The 22,487-nt window shown below is 49.9% G+C and overlaps 1 protein-coding gene across 3 annotated transcripts in view; it reads right to left on the bottom strand.

Annotated features, from left to right (window-relative positions):
* Positions 1-22,487, bottom strand: part of SCML4 (Scm polycomb group protein like 4) — a 68,713-nt gene that overhangs the window by 5,517 nt on the left and 40,709 nt on the right. The window contains exons 3-6 of one of the 3 annotated variants that reach the window (XR_004983773.2): positions 20,780-20,909; positions 18,344-18,544; positions 14,306-14,500; positions 3,141-3,403 (exon numbers count right to left, since the gene is read on the bottom strand). Coding sequence is in view for 2 of the 3 variants with exons in the window: in XM_036414731.2 (XP_036270624.1) it covers positions 3,146-3,403; positions 14,306-14,500; positions 18,344-18,544; positions 20,780-20,909 (784 nt within the window). In the remaining variant the exon portion in view is untranslated. Of the gene's footprint in view, positions 1-3,140; positions 3,404-8,132; positions 8,526-14,305; positions 14,501-18,343; positions 18,545-20,779; positions 20,910-22,487 lie in introns of those variants that run through there. The other 2 variants (XM_036414731.2, XM_036414732.2) reach the window with 2 other exon arrangements.

Here is a 22,487-nt window from a genome sequence, read left to right as displayed (position 1 = left end):
TTAAAGAGATTGGGGTATTGGCGTCCTGTCTGCTCCCATCCCCTCTGCCCTTCCCAAGAACCTCAGAGGGTTAGTTGCTCATTAAATAGAAATGCAGCATATGCCTCAAACAAGCAGGCCCCCCTTCTGGGGTTGCAGAGGAGACAAATACGAGCAAGAAACCTCCCAAAGCTGAGGGTCTGGCTCCTACCATGGGACCGGAGGGAGGAAGTACTAGAGAAGAGGAAACAGAGTGCCAGCGGAGGAAGCAGGAGAGAAAGAACACATCTAATCGTGGGGTGTGGCTGAGCTGCCACTTGCCTAGCCAATAGCTTTTGTTCCTGTTTCTTCCTTTGTAACAGAAGCCCTGATTTCCCCGCCAGGACCATGGTTGCTTGGAATTGAAACTATATTTCCCAGCTTCCTTTGCAGCTCATGGCCATGTGACTAAATTCTGGCCAATGAGAAGTAAGCAGACGTGGAAACCTCAGTCCGGAGATGCCAGCACTGCCCTCTGTCCCCTGACCCTTCCCACCCACTTCCTTCATCTGGATGCTGAGAGTATGTATGGCTGCCTAGCTCTTTCTGGTATCTGTGGTTCCATTTCGCACCCCAAAGGAAGCACTGAGTAAAAGGGATTTGGGGAGCACTAAAGAGTTAAGGCACCCACAAAGGGTAAACAATTTCATTTTTTGGCAGTGTGTCCCTGTGTCCCAGAGGCTCGGCCACGTATCTCAGCTGTTAATCCTGCAGCAGCTTTGCTCCGGGGAGGCTGGCGGCTGTGTGTTTCTGAACATCCCACTGCCCGAGGGCATCTGCTGACTATGAACAACTCTGATTTTCAGGGTATCAGGCAAAGTTCTCACTAATATGTCTAAGTTGTCAAAGAGACCTTCGATAGTCAGGATACAGTTGGTGGTTTGCTTGGAATGGAAGGCAGTGGGAACTGGAGGGCTGTTTCTCCCCAAATCCCTGGGAGGCAGGAGTCCAGGTCTAATTCCAGAACAAAGAGCTGGTGGAGATCAAAATAAAGGACTGGAGGATGGTTAAAACTCAAGGGTCTGTGGGAAAGAGCCAGCAAGGGCTTTGGGTGCTGAGCTCCCTTGAGACCCCTCTGATGTGCCCTGGGTCTCCCTCGTCCAGGGGGACCGGATGGACTGGGACGGGCAGACATTTCTACAGCAAGTGATGGTTTTCTCCACCCAAATCGTGTCTTCCTCCCACTGCTTGAAATCCTACCCTTACGACACAGGGCCCGAGATTTCACCAGCTAGAGGCAGCACGCTTAGGATTACAAGTCAGTTCAATCTGGTGGTATCCTGTGATCACCACCCTGAGAGTGGGAGTTGGGTTGAGGAGAAGAGGTTGAGAGAAGAGAGAAGAAACATGTGAAGGCCAGAGGGACACAGGAATGAGGGTTTTGAGAGCCAGGAGCCACATGAGGGCTCTGGGGGCAGGTACAGTGAATGTTCACTGAACACCAACCATATGCCAGATGTTACTCTGACTCTGGGGATAAACCTGGGAAATAAATGCTGCCCCCTCATTTACTTTAAGACATTGGTTTGTGCCAGATCTTGTTCCCTTCTCTTGTTCTCAGAGATCAGATGGAACAGCGTCTCTCGCTTCTGGAGTTTTCTTCCCGGCCCATGGCCCTGAGTGTCAGTGTTGGGGAGTGGCCTCCAGGTTCCTCTACCTTTGGCCAAAGCCCCCACCCTAGCTGAGGGGGTCTATGCTCTGCCCTCAGGACTGTCTCCCCGTCACGGGGCCCCTGCTTCCCTCTCCATCCTCAGCCAGCAGAGGCGCGTCTGGGATAGGTGAGGCTTGCTGAGGGGAGTGTGTGAGGACCTTGGGTCCCACAAAGAAAGTGCTCATAGCTGTGGCTTCTTAGGGCTGCTGGCGGAGAGAGTCGAGGCTCAGGAGGAAACGTGGCTTGCTAAGAAAGACGGCCAGCTCTCGGGAGGCTCCGCAGGGGCAGGATTAAGACTCTCCCTCCTTGGCCTAGGCCTCCTTTCTCAGTACTTCTCAGCCCCTGAGTTGATGAGCTGCTCTGTTGAGGGGTATGCTCATGTGATCTGCAATGACTAACCTTTGTTGAGTTCTTACTTTGGCCTGGGCTTTGTACTAAATACACACGTGAACTTACTTAATCCTCCCAACAAACCTAGGAGGTAGGTGCTATTATTATTACTCCAGTTTTACAGGTGAGGAAACTGAGGCACAGAGACGCTCAGACGTGCAAAAGGTTGGACTTGCTCAAGAGAAAGCAGCAGATCCAGGGTCCCAGCCAGGTCATCCGGCTCCCAGTCCATGCGATTATCCACTGTGCTCTAATAGCTTCTATTCACTAACGAAATACTGGAGTTTGAAAATTATTTCTCTCACACACACACACACACACACACACACACCAGAATGGACGCTAAGCCATCCCTAGAATGACGGCACTTTCGTACTTCGCATCCCAACAAGCAACCTGTGACGGTGAGACGGAAGTGGGGTCACAGCCAGTGCTGTATGCATTTGGCAGATCTCTGGTTCCACCCATCTATTTGCAGCCGCCGGTGTCACCTACCACACAAGACAAAACTCTTTACTAACATCTGGTTCCTGGCACAGAGCTAGCCCACGCCTCTCAGACCTTCTTAGAGGGACGTGTGGCCAAATGGCCAGATCCTGCCAAAGACCCGGGAGCGGGAGGGATGTGACGGGCCCAGGCTCCAGGGAGGCTGTGCCTGCTCCTCCTGCTCCTGCCCTCTCCTCTGCTGGGTGCTTGGGGCTCGGGGGCTTGGGGGTAGTAGGGCCACAAACAGAACGGAGCCTGGGCCCCTAAGGATGCACCCACCAACTAGGAACACCCTCCTTAGTCTCCTGAACAAAAAAAAAAAACTTCTGTGGTACTTGAGCCACCGTAACGTTGGAGCCTACTGATTCCTACAGCCTCGCCTACTCTAACACACCATGTCCTGCGCTTATCCTCACAGCCCGACCTCAGCTGTGTTCAAGAGCCACAGACATGTAGGAGGGGACTTATGGAAACTTCGGGTTTCCCAGCGTTCCCACGTTCAAAGGGCCAGGGCCCCCTCCTCCCCCATCTGCTGTGGTCCTGCCCGGCCCAGGAGGGAGAGGCAGGAGGGGGCTGGGGTCCAGGCATGCATTACGTTACCGCATCTGTTTCCTTCCAGAGAGGTCCCGTTCCTCTTGGGGCTGCAGCCCGGGGGCCTCAGCCCCGGTGCCGGGGGGCCTCCGGAAGACAGGGGGCCGGTGCGGGGGCCGTCTCCGGAGTGCTGCCTCTTGCAGTACAGCGAGGGCGCGGCGGGCGCGGGGCCCCGCGGGCCGAAGGCGGGGCCGGCGGGGTCCAGGCTGTAGCGGCTCATGCCCGCGGCAGCCGCCAGGCGGCACTCTGCGGCGGCGAAGGTCTTGGCTGCGCGGAAAGCAGGGAGAGAGGCAGCGATCAGAGAGCGGTTCCCCGGTTCCCGATTCCGGGAGCCTGGCCCCCGTCTGGGCGAACCACCCTCAGCAGCAGGGCTGCGGCTATGAGCACAGGGATGAGGAGGAGTGGGCCCCTAGGCACCATCCCAAATAGCTCACCTCCCGGCAGGGACGCCCGCCTCCCCAACAAAGCTCATTCTGCTGGGCATGGGAGGTGTGTCCTCCGGGAAAAGTAATGATCTTGGTGATGGATGACTTGGAAATAAAAGTCAAACCAAAGTCTTCCCCCTCCATGGCCCGGCCCCTCTGGCAGTGTTCTGGGGCTCATCTGAACGCCCCTGCACTCTCTTGTCTGGCCCATCATCACTTACCCCTCTCCTGGCAATGTTGGAAAACTGGACCCCTCAGACCCTGCGGCGGAAATGTATTATAAAATGGTGTGGCCTCTTTGGAAAAACAGTCTGGCTCTTCTTCACGTGGATAAAATAGAGCTATCCTAGGACCCCCGCAATTGCACTCTTTAGACATGTACCAAGAGAAACAGGCACACAAAGATCTGTGCGGGAATGTGTACAGAAAAGTGCTCATAATTGCCAACACAAACCAAGTGGCTACCAGCTGATGACCGATGAAACAAAATGTGGTAATGCCACACAACAGAATATTATCCAGGCATAAAAAGAAATGAAGGACTGATACAGCTACAGGGGGTGCGTCTTAAAACATTATGCCACATGAAAGAAGCCAGACACAAAAGGCTGCCTAGAAGGTGGTGCCATTCTATGAAATGTCCCGGAGAGGCAAATTTATAAAGACAAAAAAAATGTGGGTTTTTTTTGGCATGGAGCTTGAGGGGATAGAGGATGCTAGCTAAAGGGTATGTGATTTTGAGGTATTGAAAATGTCCTATAATTGGGGTCGCAGCTGCATATATCTGCAAATATACTAAGAACCATTGAGTGAGTGGATTGCATGATGTATAAATCACATCTCAATAAAGCTGTTTTTAAAAGTCATGGCAGAAGCCCAGTGTTAGGTGTGAACACATTCATATATATATTTTTTACAGAAAGGATGAGAGAGGGATAGAGAGTTATAACATTGATGAGAGAGAATCATCGATCAGCTGCCCCTCGCACACCCCCCACTGGGGATGTGCCTGCAACCAAGGTACATGCCCTTGACCGGAATCGAACCTAAGACCTTTCGGTCCACAGGCTGACGCTCTATCCACTGAGTCAAACCAGTTTCGGCGTGAACACATTCTTGAGAGTGTTGTACAATCAAGCCCGAAGAGCACTTTGGCTGCTGGGCATGAGTAAGCAGAGCAGCCTAAGGGTGTGTGTGCCCTGTGCCTCACCCTTTGTGGCAAATGGAGGGCGGTAGGGTGTCTTTAGAAACCTAGAACTCAGCACCTTCACCTGGATGGACTGTACTGCCTCTCTTCCCTCTGGGTCAGAAGACATCGGTAGGAAGATTCTAAAAGGGACCAGGCTCCATAGCTATGTGTGAGGCTGCTTTGTGCATGGAGTGAGAAGGAGAAATACTAAACATCTACTGAGCACCCTCTCTGAGCCAGCATCATTGTAAGTCATTACATCCCCTTTACAAGCCAGTTCTCATAGCCTGGGACCCCGGTCCCCTCTGTGTCTCCAGGGGCAGGTGGTCCGGTATGCCTGAGGAAGCAGCTCCCGGGGCATGGCATGCAGAAGGCGCTCAATGAGTATTGGTTGAGCAGGCATTTGGGCCAGTCTTGCAGAATATGTATTAAAATGCAGACTATAAAGGATTCAATATAAATTCTTCATGCAAATGAAAGATAAGTAGTGAAAAAGAGATTGAACTGAAACATTCTGTTTATTAAATATTTTAAATCCAAATTAAATATGTCTATGGGATTCTGATAATCTAAGGCAGAGAATGAGATAGATAACTCACCAATCTGCACTATAGTTGGAAAATACAGATGCCGATGGAAAACTGTTCTCCTATGATAATGTGTGGAAATGGGAAACAAGGGAACAGACTGTGATTGGTTTAGAAACCATGGATGGGATCAAAGGGTTGTGATCCAAATTAGTTCATTAGAAAGACAAACAGACATGAGAGAGCATCAGGCACCAGCCCTCTGCTCAGCAAAGGCTGGATCAGGGATTCCGAAGTCAGCTGGTGGACAGCCACGGAGGCACCACCAAGCCCCAGCAGTCAGGTGCACACACCAGGGTGCCCTTCAGAACTGATGAAAACTGCCTTCCCTCACCTTTATAAATAGGGGCACTGATGCTTACATCACACCTGACAGATACAGTGAAGGCCATCATCCAGCCACGGGACTGCAAAGGACCTTCACAGCACACCCAGCCCAGTGCGTCCCCAAGGGTTCCATGCGTCCCTCTGGTGGGACAGGGAATGAGTGTAGGTGGGACTTGGGTGTATTAGTTTCCTAAGGCTGCAGAAATTACCAGTGAGTTGGTGGTATAAAACAACAGAAAGGTATTTTCTCACAGTTCTGGAGGCTGGAAGCCTAAAATCAAGGTATCAGCAGGGTCAGGCTCTCTCCAAAAGCTTCAGGGGAGGGCCCTTCCTTCTCTCTTCTGGCTAATCAAAACCTTTACACTGTTCAAGCCGCGAAGCCATCCCCCATAGAGGTAGGTGCATTACAGGTGCAGAGAACTTCTAGTAGCTTAAAAAATTAATAAAGTAGGACACATGAATGGTTTGTTACCTAAAACTACTATTTAAAGCCGGGAAAAAGAAGCACCAAATCTATACTTGGAGAGAGAACTACACTTTTTAAACGGTTTTGTGGCTGACTGGTGAGTGAACACCAGATGGGGCCAGCAGACCTGGGATCGGCCAGCCCACGTGCCTAGCAGGGATCCAGCCCCTGCCACAGACCCATGCAGACCACGTTCACGGTCCTTGTCTCCTGGCTTCTTAGGAAGTCCCTTCTCATCGGAAATGAGCTGTCTTGTGACCCTGGCACCTCCCATTAAACAAGAGGATTCCATCAGCTCAGCAAAGCAGGGCAAACAAAAGGTGTTTTATGCACTTCCCTTCTCTCACCCCCTCCTCTGTCCTGGAGGCTAAGGATCTTTCCTCCAGAAAAAGGAATAATCAGCTTTTGTCTGACACATGAGCCTGCTTACATGGACAGGCAAATGCACAATGAAGAAGCCTGCCACCTTTTCAGGGGTAGTGTCGGGAACTTCCTTTGCTAATCTGTGGAAAACGGTTTCGCCCAGCCGCTGTGTATGAAGCCGGTTAGTGAGGCTACTGAGCACTCTAGAAGAGTTCAAGCCCACTCAGGCCTCAAGGGATACCTGCTTGTTTCTCTGAACCTGACGCATGTCTAAGCCTCTCTGTTGGGGGATCAAATGCCAGGGTCAGGAGTGTGTGCTCTCCCCCTGCTCCCCCTCCCCCACAGAGGCCTCTGCAGAGGCCTCCAGGATGCCTGGTGCAGCCCATTCCTGCTGTTGTGGGGGAGAGTCAGGCGTGGCACCCAGAGAACCTCCGAAGATGAGTAGGAAGAGGTGGATGGACAAGAAGAAACCAAGAGCTAGAGAGAGAGTGAGAGAGCGAGAGAGCGAGAGAGAGAAAGAGAGAGAGAGCCACAAAGCAGCAGGGGCAGCACAGAGAGGGGAAGGGGCCCCTGTGTGTAAAACCACAGGCACTCCTGACCGAACTTCAGTTCAGCTGGCGTTGACCCTTGTCATTTAGAACACGATACCAAAAGTCGCAGAGTTAAGTGAGCTTGGACTTGAAAAAATTAAACTGGCACTTAACTTGGATTCTCTAACCAGTGTTTCCCAAACTTTTGACATATGTGTACCCCTTCTATAATTTTCGTAACACTGAGTACCCCTCGTACTCATGAGAACGTAGAATTAGGTGCAGCTAAGCACGGTGCAGTGCATATCCCCACCAAACTCCAGTGCAACGCGTACCCCCACCAAACTCTTCCCATACCCCTGGGGGTACACGTACCACACTTTGGGAAACACTGATTGAAGCCTTGAAGAGCAAAATACCTCCATCTGCAAAATTATTCTTCAATAACACCTATTCATGCAATAATAACCGCCAAAATCCAGAGCTTTAGACACTATTTTCTTCTGTTCTTTTCCCCTCTCCCCCCCACCCCCCGCCCCTGTCTCTCTCCACACACACACATACACACACCCTCCTCTCCCCACCTTATCTCCCCACGTGGGTCATAACCTCCCAATTGCAGGAGCAGCTGCCCAGACTGAACCCTTTCGACCATCGTCACTGCCACCTTCCCAGGCTGAGCCCGTGCCTTCTTGAGATCAGCTGCCAGCAGGTCTGCCCAGCCCAGCAGGCCACACAGCCCTGCCCAGGCTGGCAAGAAGGTCACTCCACCCCCCTGTCCTCCAGGTTAGTGTCCAGAGGGCTCCATGTGTGAACGGCTGGGCCAGTCTGCTTGAGAGATGGCCGCACCACAGAACTCTGGCCCGGAGACCAGATTAGAAAAGAAAGTACTACAGCCAGCCTGAAAACAACTGTGCCCCAGCTTCTCCGGGTGCCACCATCCGAGGAGCACAGCAGGAAGCTCTGAAATGCAAAGAAAGAGGCCATGGGGAGACAGGCAGAAAGAGGAAGGGGCCGGAGGGAGAGGCCCCAGGGAGCAGCAGCCAGTCCCCAGCAGAGCTGAACCCGCCGCCCCTGCTTGATCAGGGGCACGGGCCATTGTCTCCTACCTCGGGTGACTCTGCCACCGGGCAGCCACACACACTCCTCTGGACGCCAGCCGTGCCCACACCTGCTCCGTGCCCGCCGTGGGAGGCAGAGAGGCCTCCCTCCGAGGGCTTCCTGTGGCAGGGCCAGCAGCTTCCCTCCGAGCCCTCGGCGGCTTTCACCAAGGCTCCGAGGGAGGTTTGCAGAGTTCCTTCTCTGGGCAGTCCCGCCCCTCGTTCTGGCTCAGATAAGCCCGTGGTGTTTTCCCAGAGGGCCCTCGGCCGCCTCTCGTCCCAGCCTTCCCGGTTCAAAGGGCACCGGGCCACACCACCTAGGAGGCTCAGCATTTCATTTGCTTCAATTAAATTTCCCCTTCACGTGGTCTCTGGGCTGTGCAGGTTTTCTCTTTCAGCTTGTCTCGAGGTTCAGCTCCCTGAGTCCTCAGAATCAACCTATGACCCCTCCTCTGGTCCATTTACATGCATTTATATCCTTTCTCCCCTAATGAGGTGCACAGAAGCCAGCCATAATTCTAATGCCTGACACCTAAACGTCTTTACTCCTCCTCAGTGGTTCTGGTTTATCTACCCAATATTTCTGGTTTGCCTCAGACTTTGTTCTAAGCCTGTGGGTTGATTTCCTCCTGTGGAAATTTTGCCCAAAGGCAATTTCACCCAAAGTTAGCTGTTTGGGATCCTGAATGGCCTTTAGTTCTCAGGAGGAGAGCAGGTTGCGTAATCACCTCTCCACCAGCAGCTTTGCCGGGCCTCTGCCCCAAGGCCCATGGGAACTCCCCAGAGGAGGGGGAGGGGAAAGCGGGACACACACACACACACACACACACACACACACGACTTCCACAATCACGCTCTGTTTCCTTAACAGTCCCCACACTTTGGGGAGTTTCATAGAACTCTGAGGAAATGAAAAATTATTCTTGCCGAAACCGGTTTGGCTCAGTGGATAGAGTGTCAGCCTGCGGACTGAAAGGTCAAGGGCATGTACCTTGGTTGCGGGTACTTCCCCAGTAGGGGGTGTGCAAGAGGCAGCTGATCGATGATCCTCTCTCATCGATGTTTCTAACTCTCTATCCCTCTTTCTTCCTCTCTATAAAAAATCAATAAAAAAAATATTTTAAAAAAAAAAGAAAAGAAAAATTATTCTTAATCAGAGAAATGCTGAGTCCTGGAATAGAGAGAGGATGCCTTGTAAGTTTCAGTTCTAAATGGACACCCTGACTTTTAGGAGGGCTCCCTATACTTCCAAGTGTTCGTCTTGGGGTGCTCTGTGGAGAGGTCTCAACTACAAAAAAATCAAAGCTGGTGGGAAACAGAATTCTGCCTGGAATCCCGTGAGCGAGCTGGGAAGCGGATCCTTCCCTCGTTGGGCTTTAAGGTCCTTGCAACCGTGTGTGCGGGAGACACTCCGGCTGCGTCTGACTCCTGACTCACGAACATTGTGAGGTAACTAATGATATTTGAAACCACCAAGTGCTGTCACACAGCAAAGGTAACTAATACAGATGGGGTGAGGTGATTTGTCTCCTTCCTCTTGACCCTGCATATCCCAAATGGAAGCTGTGATTATTAATTCAGTAGCAGCTAGGCTGTATCTGCTATGGAATAGCTGTCCAGTTCTCTGCCAGGAAAGTTATGGGTTTGCGTTCAGCAAAGGGTTTACAGCTTAGGGGTGAGACCCAGAAATTGCCCACTGAGAGGAGAGAGCGTGTGAGTTTATCTTAGAAGCTTACTGGGTTACTAAGTTGCTTTAGCTCCTCTTGGCATGCTCTGCCATTTTTACCCTCATTCTGATTGCCTGGCCAGAAGACACTGGTGTGAATAAGCGAAGCGGCAGATACTGCCTTAGGGCCCACCACAGGGCCACAGGGAATCGGTCCAGGGGAACAGTCCAAAGGGGTAGATAGTCTCAATCATAGCTACTGGGAGCCCTGAAGGTTTGGGAATGGCTACTAGTTCATCTCATATACTTAGTCCTTTGTTCCCATCCGTCTTGTGGTTTCTGAGTTCTGATGTATGATCGGAGAACTTGGTCACCATCTTCTTGGATCTCCTTCGAGGCCTGGCCCATCCCCTATATCCCTTCCATCACAGACAAGAGACTCTTTGGACAGAGGCCTCTGCAGCTGACCCAGGAGTCCCCTTGTCTGGCCAGTTGGGGACTGATGGGTAGGGGTGTCACATGAGGCACAGTTAACCTCACAAAGAAGCAGATTGCTAGTAGATATTTTATTTGAAGAGAGAGCATGGGGCAGGGGCAGGGGTGTGTTTCAGAGAATTTCTGAGACCAGCCCTGTAGGAAGAAAGAGTCCATATGTCCTCTTTCTATGGGCTCGTGTTTTCCTCCTCAGCCCCTCACAGAAGGAGCTCTCCAAACAGCCAAGAGCCTCGTGGACATTTGCTGTCACCATTCTGCTCCTCTGATCTTGGGTATTGGCATCTTTAATCCACAAAATGATTTATCTTGTGATCCTAATTTTTTTAGTTGCATTTTAATATAAACACTTTCTATTAAAATATTATAAAATTGGTCAACATGATTCAATATCATGCCCTTTGTCCCATATTTGACGTACTGTGGGAGGCTTCAACAACTTAATTGGAACAGTCATTCATTCGTTCATTCATTCTTTTAACCAATAATTATTGAATACGTATCTTGTGCTTCCTTAGTATCTACAGGACTCAAAGGAGAACCTAAGCCTTCTAATGGAAAGAAATCCAATAGATTAGTGAACATTGTAAAAAGTCTATTTTAAATTCTACAAAAGCCAGGCTTTTCTATAGAGGTTATATTTTTCCTTTTGACTCAATGTTTTAAAACATGTACCGATATTAGAATTGAATGAATAACATCATTGAAAATATAATTAATAGCTTTCCCTAAATGAATCCTATTGGCACACAGGCAGAACTCAGATTAGGAACCCCACATTGGCAAATGCTCTCTACTCCATGCTCGGAAGATACATGAGGCCTTAGAATCTGATACAGAACTTATGGACACACTTCTTTTAAGCTTTCCATCACACTCTCTGTGAGGGTTCTTAAGACCTGAGCTTGACACTGATACTTTGTTCTCCTTCCAAATGACCCCCTCGGCTTGAGACCCAGACAGCTCACCTTCTTCCCATGGCCCACGGCTGTGACGGGACGAACACAGCTCTGCAATGTACCAATCAGTGGTCTGCACCAGGAGACCACAGCTGCAGTGAAATCTGGAGTAACACTCTTCTTTCTTTCCTTTCCTTTTTCCATCTCTCTTTTCATCATCATTTAAAGCACCAGATCAAACTGTGCCTTGTGTCTGGCGGGGCAGGCCACTTGGTGTGGGTTTTGCAGAGCAAGTGCTCCTGTGTCTGGAGTGACGGGCTTTGCCTGGCCCCTGGATGTCACCCAGCAAGGACATAGCTGGAGCACAAGGATGAGGACGAAACACTCCTTGGGGCCAAGTTAGAGAAGCCAGGAGAACAGAGGATCAGCGTGCTTGGACTGCAGTTTCCACCTATGAGATTTTGCTGAATGGGAGCTGGGGGATGTTTTGTTCTTTTATTTTTATTTTATTTTTCTAAAATATATTTTATTGATTTTTTACAGAGAGGAAGGGAGAGAGATAGAGAGATAGAAACATCGATGGGAGAGAAACATCTATCAGCTGCCTCCTGCACACACACACACACACACACACACACACACACCCGGGGATGTGCCTGCAACCAAGTGTACATGCCCTTGACCGGAATTGAACCCAGGACCCCTCAGTCCGCAGGCTGACGCTCTATCCACTGAGCCAGACTGGTTTCAGCATGTTTTGTTCTTTTACATCTTTTCTAGAAGAAGTTGACACAGGTGTGCCTACCACAAGCCACTTGTGAACATGTGTTTTGTGAGTCAGGTTCCTCCATTGGGAAATAGGACACTCCCCCCGCCCCGCAGCAAGTGTTAGGACCCTGCAGACAGACCAGCTGGGGAGGAAGAGCAAAGGGTCAGGGTTCTCCCCACTTCCTTTCTGTGTGGCCTCCGCTCTCTGGCTTTCGTGCATCACAAGTAGGGGGAGCCCAATCAATGACTGCCGACTCACTCAATGGATGCTTCTGTGTCAAGGAACTCATGCCACTGGACAAACTTTGTTTCCTCTTTGGAATAAACAGTCTTTTGGAAACATATCATAGATGTTCTCCGTAGAGCTATGATAGTAGACAGATTTGTAGTTCAACATGGAAGCAAATTTGGTTCCTAAATGCTGGGTGCATAAGTCCCACCATAATGAAACACACTGGGAGTGCCTGCTTCTCCAGTAGTTTTCTAGCTCAAACACTACAGCCAAGGAACAAAAGCATCAAGCCTCACACATAAATGTCCTTCCTTACCTCCCACCCCTACCATCCGCGTATCAAAAGAGCTTCTCGACAAAAAGTAAACTGTTTGTTCCCATCATGTTGCACCTTCAAAAGGCAGGAAACCAATCTCTACATTAGGTCCTGCAGAAGCGTTCAGCTACCACATCTGTGGTTTCCAGATCACCCCTACTCCTGCTGAGGAGACAATTTGGTCTGTTGTCTTGCACACAACTTAAGTCAGTAAATAGTCACCGCAGACTCGTTACGACTCAGGCTCTGCTGGGAACTGTGCGGTCCTCTTCCCAGGCCATTCTAGCAGAGCGATGAGATCTGGACCCAAATTCCAGGATCAAGCACCACTGTGGGTGTGTACACAGGGCTTGGGGAGCAGAGGCCCTGCTGCAGGTGGTTGCCAGTCCACAGTGAGAAAGTTGCTTTCCTTTCTTTCTCCCTCCTCCCCAGCCCTGCAAACATCCTCTTTTTCATCTGTATTTGCACATGTGCCCTCCCCCTGACCTCTCTGGTCCCTTATGACCCTATCTTCCTTTCCAGCCCATGGTTACCTCCATGGGACCCTGGGTTAGCTTTAGTGGCAACACTTTTACAGGGGAGGCATTGTCCTCGCAGAGGAAAACTTGTTTTACTGAAAGCACGAAGTACATTTTCCTGTGTAAGCAGGACTCGGTCAGCCCACCACGCTCAAGGTGTGGCCCCCAACCAGCAGCAGCACTGAGAGTACCTGGGCACTCGCTGGAAAGGCAGACTCTCAGGCTCACTCCAGCACCACCCACCCCATCTCACCCCACCCCCACCCACCCCGGAACCAGATTCAGCTTGTTAACAACATTTCCAGATGGTTCCTGAGTACATTAAAGTTTCAGAAGCACTGGCTAAAACTTATTTATAATTGAGATATTTCTTTTTTCAATATTCAAAGGTAAGGTACACTTTTCCCCTTAATCATTTCATGATGTCTAACCGAACCACAAATGTTATCAGGTCCATGTTTCTGTCTCCATTCTCCTGAAGCACCCAGAGAGCTGCTCTAGTTTCTAAAACACAAACCACGGATGGCCGTCAGTTAATAGACCTGGAGAAAAATGACTAAGTCTCTGGTCTAAAACCAAGAACTACCTTCCAGACTGAATTTAGGCGGCTGAGTAGGTCTGAAGCCTGGTTTCCCCTGGACACAGAAGAAAGATCATTTGGTGAAAGAGTTTATATTTCAAAAGTCTGAGGGAGGGTTTGGAAAAAGCTCTTTCCCTGGTCCAATGGGAGCCCTCTCTCTTAGTTTCCTCACTTTCACCTTGAAAGGCCCCCTCACGGGGCTTCTGGGGCCCCCTGACCTCCTGCTGTCCAGCACTACCCTCTGACATTTCCACAGGTGACTCAACCTGGAAGGGACCAGAAAGAGCATCTTGCCAGAGTTTTCCCTTCTGGCCCTAACTGGACACCTACGTGTATCACCAATAGTGGGGACATCACTACCACTCAAGCAGCCTTGGGTGGCTTTGACTTTGAAAGGTCTTTACAATGTCAACTCCACTTGACTTCTGAGGGAACTATCTTCTGAGAGTTCCACCTGGTTGTTCAGCTGCCAAGTTCTCCACCTAGAAGAGTGTTCCCTACATTGATGCTTCCCAAACTTTGCTGTGTGTCTTCGAAACACCTGGCACCTGTGGTTAAAGAGTGTGGGAGGCTTCTTCCAAATCCTTCCCCAGATCTTTGAAATAGAAACTCTTTCACTAAACTCAGCAGCAGCAGCCTCATCTGGCCCGGGAGGATAGGTACACCTGGGACCACCTGCTGGCGAGGGGAAGACAGATGGACAAAGCCTACCTGTCTCCATCCTGCCTTCCTGGTTCTCCGGGGCTTCCTCGGAGGCACTGGAGCGCCTGGGGAAAGGCTGGTGGCTGAAGAGGTCATCGCACAGGAGGCTGCGGCACAGCTTGGCGAGGAAGCGGAGGACGTACCCCACGCTGTTCACCACAGGCAGGCTCCGCAGGTGCTGTTTCCCGTCAAAGGACGCCGAGACTGGAAAACCAGACAGCGGCTCAGAGCAGGGCCCTGGGGAAAGCCACACACCTCAGGCCCGGAGAGGGGGGTTTTGTTGGCTGAGTTTTGTTTCTAGCTTACCTTCGTTTGGATTCCACCTGTTTATTTTTGTTTTTTTCAAGAATGCCCTGTTTCTGTTCCAGGATGCCATCCAGGAGACCACCTTGGGGGTAGTTGTGGTGTCTCCTTGGACTCCGCTGGTTTGTGACTAGTTCTCAGCTTTTCCTTGCTTTTCATGACCTTGATAGTTTTTAAGCGTAGTGGTCAGATATTTTGTAAAATGTCCCTCAATTTGGGTTTGTCTAATTTTGCCTCATTATTTGACTGGGGTGATGAGTTTGGGGGAGGAAGACCGCAGAGATGAGTGCCTCCTCATTGCAGCAGGTTAGGTGTACATGGCATCACTGGGGTTTAACCTTCCCCTGGCCAAGACAATGTTTGCTGCACTTCTCTATACTCTCCATTTTCTTATTGCCTTACAAAGAAGTCACAAGGTCCTCCCCACTCCAGAGTAGTAGAGGAATTAAGCTCTACCAATCTGGAGGGAGAGAGTCTCTATAGCATTTACAATCCTTGTAGAAGGAAGAAGTCTGTCTCCTCCACTTATTTATTTATTTGTTCAATCATTTGTTATTATCAGTACAGACGCATTGTATTTATTTTGTACTGTGGTTATCCAATACTATGTTACTTACTTTGTTGATCAAATTGTCCAAGCTTTTAGGATGACACCTGTGTCTCTATGACATGCCCTCATTTTTTAGCAACGCTTCAGTTACTGTCACTTCAACATGTTCCAGGTTCATCTTGTCTTTTCTCTGACCCAGCCCTAAACTCAGCCGTTTCTCCAACAGCTCTGGTTCCATTTATTGACAATTGATATTTAGAAACCAAGATAAAGTTGATTGGAAACTCAGCAAGGCTAAGCTTTTGGAAGATAAAAGAGGTGATCAGAGCTAGTTTTTATTTCAAACACAAATAAAAATACCCATTTTAATTAGAAATCAAAATAACCCACTTTTCTTATGTAGTCCTTCATAGTGTGACAAGAGCTTTAATACCCAGGACCTCATTTAGGCCTCCCAACTGTCCTGTGAGGAAAGTGGGAAGGTTGCCCCATGTTACAGATGAGGACACTGCTAAGGGTCTGGTTTTTCCAACTCCTGGGGCCTCTAAGGGGACTTGCCTGTCATTTCCATGCTCCAGGTGGCCCTGATTAAGAGAGGCAGCCAAGGAGCTCCCAAATGCTCACCACAGGGTCATCTTGGCCATTCAGATGCCCTAGCAATTCCTTCCTGGTGTGGGTACTGTTGTCTGCCTCCAATACCATAGGAGACGGGGTGTGTTGGAAACTGAACACACAGTGGGAGGGTCTGGGACATCAGGTCTGGCCCATAAATCACTGTACATACTTTCCTGGAGGAGCCTGGGAGATCAAATAAGTGGGGAAATTCCACCTCCTGGAGGAGGACATGGATTTGTGAGATCAAAAAGTCTGCCCCTGCGGGAGAGGGTGGTAAGGTGAAGCATCCCAGCAGGTGTGCAGGGAGGGGGGGGGGGGCACAGTAGTACTGGTTCCCGAGGCCCAGCAGTTTGATTCCTTTGGCCCATTGTGTCACCATTCTTTATGTATTCTGCCATGAGAATATTTGGAAAGCAGTGCCCCAAGGATCAGGTTCTTGTTGGAGAGTGTGTGGGGGAGGGAGGAGGTAGGGGGCAGGCGGGGGGTATCTGGCTATTTTTCCTTGAGTCCCTCCCTAAATCACCTCAATGCTGTTACTTAGCTTTGCTGAGCTTCCCTAACCTAACCCTAACCCTAACCCTAACCCTAACCATCAGTAACATGAAAGGCCACCTGGACACTTCTTGGCCTCAAAGTGGTGGCACAAGGAGTCCCCTCGGTGCTACTGCGTTCTCCAAGACACTAAGACCAAGCGCTCAGCCCTGGCCTTCCTGGGAATCCTTCAGCCAAGGGAAACTTGGCGAGGCTCTGCCCACATTCACGTTGGTGCCAGGCAGCACCGAAGCTCCTCCCCAGCACCAAGGCCCCTGAGGCCACAGAAAGACTGAGCAAGAAAGCAGGGAAAACGAGGTCAGCTCTCCCAGGTTTGGGGGCAGGAGCCACAAAGAATCAGTCAGGTGGGATTTGCTCAAGAAGGTGGGCACACAGTACAGGAGGGGCTTTCTCTTAGCACCTGTGTCTGGAGCCCTGCTATTTAGCAGGGAAAAGGACAGGCGTTTGATCTCAGGTTGCAGCCCAGGAGAGAGCCTGGCTCTCACACAGAAGCCAGGAGAACGGCCAAGAAGCTCTTGGAAGCTTTTCGCAGCAGGTCTCTCCTCCTGGCCTCTCTCGGTGCAGTGCTTGTACCTCTGCTCACATCTGCTAAAGTCTCTTAAAAGTCACCCTGGGTCAGACACATGCACTTGGACCTAGCCAAGCTCTATTTTAATCCACTACCAGCAAGTCAGACCCAGCTTCCTGCTCAGAGGGAGCTCTAGAAGGTGGGCAGCCCATAGGGATCTGGAGTTACGGACACAGACAATAGGGTGGTGAAGGCCCAGAGCAGGGGGTGGGGGCAGGCTAGAAAGGGTTGGGGGGGCAGGAAGAGGACATATGTAATATTTTCAACAATAAGGAATGAATGAATAAAAGAATAAGTGAATGAAACGTGCTGCTTTGGTTCTTCAGGATGGAGCCATATTGGAGTCCTCTTTCCCCTATTCTTGGCCAGTCAGCAGGGTCACTAGCACGGACCCATTGCTGGGAATCTTATCCCTTTTCCTTGCTGATATGGAGGCTGTGCCCATGATGCTGGGCCAGAAAACACCACGCTGTCCCCTTAGAGTTAAGGGTGACAACCACTGTGTAGACCACCTCCAGTAAGACATCTAAAGGGGGCAGAGCTCCTGATTCTCCTCTCACTTGTGGTGACAACTTCTGCCTCTGGAAGCTAGTGGGTTGGGGCTGAAACTGGAGATGGGCAATGACAGTGAGAGAAGGGATTGACTTTGAAGGCTCTTGTTTAAAAAAAAAACATGCCCTGGGAGATGGAGTTGGCTTGCATGGCGATAGGAGCCATGAAAAAGGCACGGAGAGTAAAGGAGAATAAAGAATGACAGGGGCTGATAAGCTGGTCAAGAAGGAGCTCTTTAACAAGGAGGTATTCAAGTAAAAACCTGAAGGAAGTTCAGGAGCAAGTCACATGGACAGCTGGGGAAGAATATTCCAGAAAGAGAGAATAGCAGGTGCGAAGACCCTGGGGCATGAGCATGGCTGGAGGACACGGGAGGAACAGCAAGGAGGAAGCTGTGGCCAGGGCAGGGTAGGGGACTTTGGAGAAGTGACCAGGAGATCCAAGAGGTGGTCAGAACCAGATCACATGGGGCCAGTAGTCCCTTGTAAGGACGTGGGCTTTTTCTCAGAGTGAAATTGGACCATTGAGGCTCTGAGGCACAGGATGGGCATGATCTGGCTTATATTTCTTAAAGAACCAGAGTGGTTGCTGTGGGTGGTAAAAGGGGCTGGATTCCAAATATATTTTGATTAGAGCAATAGGACTTACTGAGGGTTGGAGGTGGGGGTGGGAGAAAGAGGAGTCAGGGGTGAGGTTTCAGGGGGGACGTCATCTTGTCCAAGTGTGGGAGCATCTTCTCCTTGAGCTCTGAAGGAGGCTTTCAGCACACAGGCTCATGAAGGGCTCTGGAGCCCACCAGATAGAGACCAGACCCCGGCCACAGCCACTGTCCCCCCAGAGAGGGCATGGCTGCTTTGCCCTTCAGAGACACCCATACCCTCCTCATGCACCTGCCCCAGAGCCTTACCCGAGACCATCTCACCGCCATAGCCCTGCTTGACCAGGGAGAAGACCAGCTTCTGCTGGTGCGCACAGTCGATACACGCCTGCACGGCCTGCTGCAGGACCGCCGACGGCCGCTCGGGCCCGAAGTGCTCCGGGAGCTGCTGCAGCTTCCTCCTCTCCAGGTAGGGCCCGGCGTTGGCCTGCTTATTGATGTAGAGGCAGACTGTGGAAACAGACCCAAAGCCCTCAGCACAGTGCACATCAGCTAGGGAGCTGCTCCCTCGGCCCTGGCCTTGGAAAGCTGAAAAGGGGCAAAAGTGGGAGTGATTCTTCCTACCTAGTAAGCAAAAGAGGCAAAGAAGCCCATTGCCCCAACTGCCAGGGCTTGTTCCTAAGAGGGCCTCCTGGTTGGGGACAGATGGACAGGTGGGTCTGCTGTGATGCACTCAGATCTGACAGCTATGGGAGCCCATGTGGACACCATGTATAAATGCACTTTCGTGCTGGGCATGTACCCATACAGTATATTCCCATCTTCTCCAAGGGAGCAGTCAAGCTACACATACTGTCTGCCACTTTTGATGAGTGAAAACATCAATATAATGTTGATTGCTCCAAAAACTATGCATTCAACAGCTGAAAATGAGTGCTATTTACAATTTCAGGGAAAATAATCAGCCACTATTCAGGTGAGCACAATCAATGGGTTTCCACAGATCTGAAGTAAAAATAGTTTGAGCACAAGCCCCCAAATGTGTATCTATTTATTTATAGGGCATATTCAGTCTTGCCTTTAGTGATGGATTGTTTACATTTTAAAACATATCTGAGAAAAATAAATTTTTAAAGGATGAGCTAAAAACATATATGAATAATAGGTATCACATTTTCTTCTGTACATTTACTCTCTTCTTCTTCCTCCTTCCCCTGACCCTTCCCTTCCCCAGCCCTACCCCAGAGCATGAGCATCTTGCCTCGGGGGCCACTGATGCAAAGGAGAGTTGAAGAGGGACTTTAAGAGAACACCAATAGTGTTACTGACCAGTAATAACAAAGGCAAAGAAAATTCGTTTTTATTGACCACTTATCACATTCCAGGCACTTTGTATATTTTATCTTGTTTCATTTTGAAGACAAGCTTGGAATTAGGTGTTATTCCTCCTTTACTACTGAATAAACTGAAGCTTCATGTGGTTAGAGGGATTCGTGTCTGTAATTAGTGGAGCAACAGGGATTTGGACTCAGCCTTTTTGAGGTCTAAGACTATGCCCTTTTCAACCTACCAGGCTGCCTTCTCTTCCACTCATCCCAGGTGATTAAGTAAATATAATTAACAAGAACCTTCATGCCAGACAGCATGCTAGGCCTTACAGAGAAAATGGTGAACCAAGCCAATGAGGTCCCTGGCTTCACAGGTCTCAGTGGGGAGGCAGGCCTTCTCAGAGAGTCATAGGGACTGACATGGGACTGGACTGTGAGAAACACTGGTACTAGGAGAGCCTGAAAGAAGCTTTTGGCACACAGGCTCACAAAGGGCCCTGGAGGTCTACAGATGGAGCATAGCCCCTGGCCAACACCACCATCCCAGGCCTGAGATTCCCTGAGGACCTGGCAAGAGGCCCGTGAAGGAGGCAGATGTGCCTGAGCTGAGATACAAGGGAGACATAGGATGACCGGAGGGAAGATCATTCCAGTTGGAGAGAAGAAACTGTGCTAAGATCCTGTGGTGGGCCCCAGGGACTAAGCAGAGCAGTGGGCTGGATCACAGAGGGAGGGAACTTACAGGGCTTTGTTGGCCATAAATGGGAGGAGAATGAAGGAATTTAGGTGGGAGGGAAGAGGGCAGTGCAGAAGGGTTGTGATGAGGAGAGTGTGTAGGAGGGACTCTGTGTGTGTGTGTGTGTGTGTGTGTGTGTGTGTGTGTGTGTGTGGTGTGTGTGTGTGTGTGTGTGTGTGTGTGTGTGTGTGTGTGTTTGACAAAATCTGATTGCTGCTATTCTTACCATGGCTGGTTGCTGAATGTCCCATGAGAGACACTGAGCTGAGTGCTACCCTGACTGAATTGGAAGGTGCCAGGTGGAATTAAAGGAGATTAGGATCCTTGGGAGATCTGGAAGTACAAATAGGGGTGGAAACTCTTCAAGGTAAGCAGGCTCACCATTGGTGCAAAGTAAACCTGGATCTGGAAAGAAAAATCTAGGCCCCCAGCTACTCCTCCCAGTCCCACCCCAAGGCAACCAGCTGAACCCAAGATACACTGAAAACCAAGTTTCACATCATCCAAACTGTGAGACATTTAAACTCACATGCTCAGAGAATCTGGTCATCCTATCTGCTGTCTAGCTAACAGAGTAAATCCTTTATTTGAGCTATGTCGATGACAGCTCTCTAATTCATAAAGAAACTGTTCGATGATGGTCAGGCCATCACAGCCTTGGAGTTCATTCTCCTGACCTACCTGTGAGAGCCTGAGGGACTCCCACGCTGGGGATGGTGGCTGCATCCTGAGGGATGGAGCTGAGGTCGGGCTCCGGCGTACTCCGTAGAGGTGAGAGGGCCAACGGAGTCAGAAGAACTGGAGACTTGAGCTGTAAGAAAGAGCCCATTTGGTCAATGAAAATCTGGAATGCTCTCTACACCCTACCAGAATAATTCCTGGGTGGCAGTAAACCTTGGCTACTCTATCTCGCTGCCACCCCTTTCTACTCTGCAGCTTTGGGGGCTGAACTTCAGATTCACGTCCATGTCCAAGATTCATGTTTGGGGTCACACTCAGAGGTCAGCTTAAACAGCACTTCATTTGAACCAAGGAAAGTCTAAGAAACTTTCATAGCCCAGGGGAGCCTAAGAAGATACAGTGATTAAGTGCAATGTGGTGTCCTGGATGGATCCTGAAATGGAATAGGAAAAAACCTAATGAATCTGAACAAAATATGGACATTATTTGATAATGATGGTTCAGCAGTTGTGACAAATGTACCACAGTAATATATGATACTAACAATAGGAGATACTAGGTATGGGTATATGAGAATTATCTATCTTGGCAACTCTTTCCTAAATCTAAAATTATTCTCAAAGTGAATTTATTTTGAAATATTAAAAATAGGATCTGAAAGAATAAACTGGGTAAAATGAGGAGGAAGGAGGCAGACATAAAGCTGGAAGAAAGTTTACTGCCCAGGACACCTTACTCTGACATATAGCAGCTGATCCTCGGCCAGCAAAGCCAGGTACAGATGCTGGGCCAGACAGCACACCACAAAGGTATGAATAATTCACCGCCTGGGCTTTGGCCTAAATCTCCCTATGTGCTGGGATCTGCCCTCTCCTCATCCAGCACCGGAAGGAAAGAGAAGCTGTGTCCCACAGCTTTGTCTATGTCCCTGCCTATAGTTTTCATTGGGGATTCCTTCTTTAGGCTTACTCTTTCTTTATACCCTTACCAGCAGGGTTCTGAGGAAGTGCTGTAGGGAGCAGAGTTAGGGGAAATTGAGTACCTCACAGTGTTTAACCTCAGATTTTGGTCTAAAAACCTACTTGTTGAAAATGCAAATCAGCTCCAAAAACAAGAAGTTTGTAGCCGATGATTTAATTCCATTCCTAGGAGTCAGCTTGTTTTGGGGCCTACTCATACCTTTTCCTCCCTGCATTTGGAGGAGAGATTAAACACCAAAGGAAGGAGGAGCCAGTGTTCTTTGGCCTTGAGACCTGCTTGGGCAACATGTCAGACAAATCTAAGATCCTGATTGAGACCTATTTGCACTAAAACTTCCCTAGGAAAACGTATTATCCCAGTCCAATATACTGCTTGCATCACAGTGAAGACAGAGGGGATGCTTGGATGTGGGAAGGGAGTGGTCCAGTGTCCTCGTGCCTTTCAGAGGTGCAAATGGGGTGAGTATATAGGGTGTGAAAGCTGGACCTTTTCCCCACCAGCACCGCATGGGGTTCAAATTCTCCTCTGGGCCCTGAGTGATGCTGGAACTGCTGAGGTACAGCAGGGGTGAAGGGGGGAGGGAGGGAGGGAGGGAGGATGGGGTGCTGAGGCTCTACCTGAGGTGGGCTGGGAGGAACAGTGGTTGCATTTCCTTCTGACAGAAGAACCCAAGTAAGAAGACAATGAAGTGAGTACTCCATGGGCACGCAGAGAAATATGGAGGAAA

Source organism: Pipistrellus kuhlii, unplaced genomic scaffold (assembly GCF_014108245.1).
Source record: "Pipistrellus kuhlii isolate mPipKuh1 unplaced genomic scaffold, mPipKuh1.p scaffold_m20_p_5, whole genome shotgun sequence".
NCBI classification, from domain to species: domain Eukaryota; kingdom Metazoa; phylum Chordata; class Mammalia; order Chiroptera; family Vespertilionidae; genus Pipistrellus; species Pipistrellus kuhlii.
Note: the sequence above shows the minus strand (reverse complement) of the source record. Positions and strands in the feature narration are given on the sequence as shown.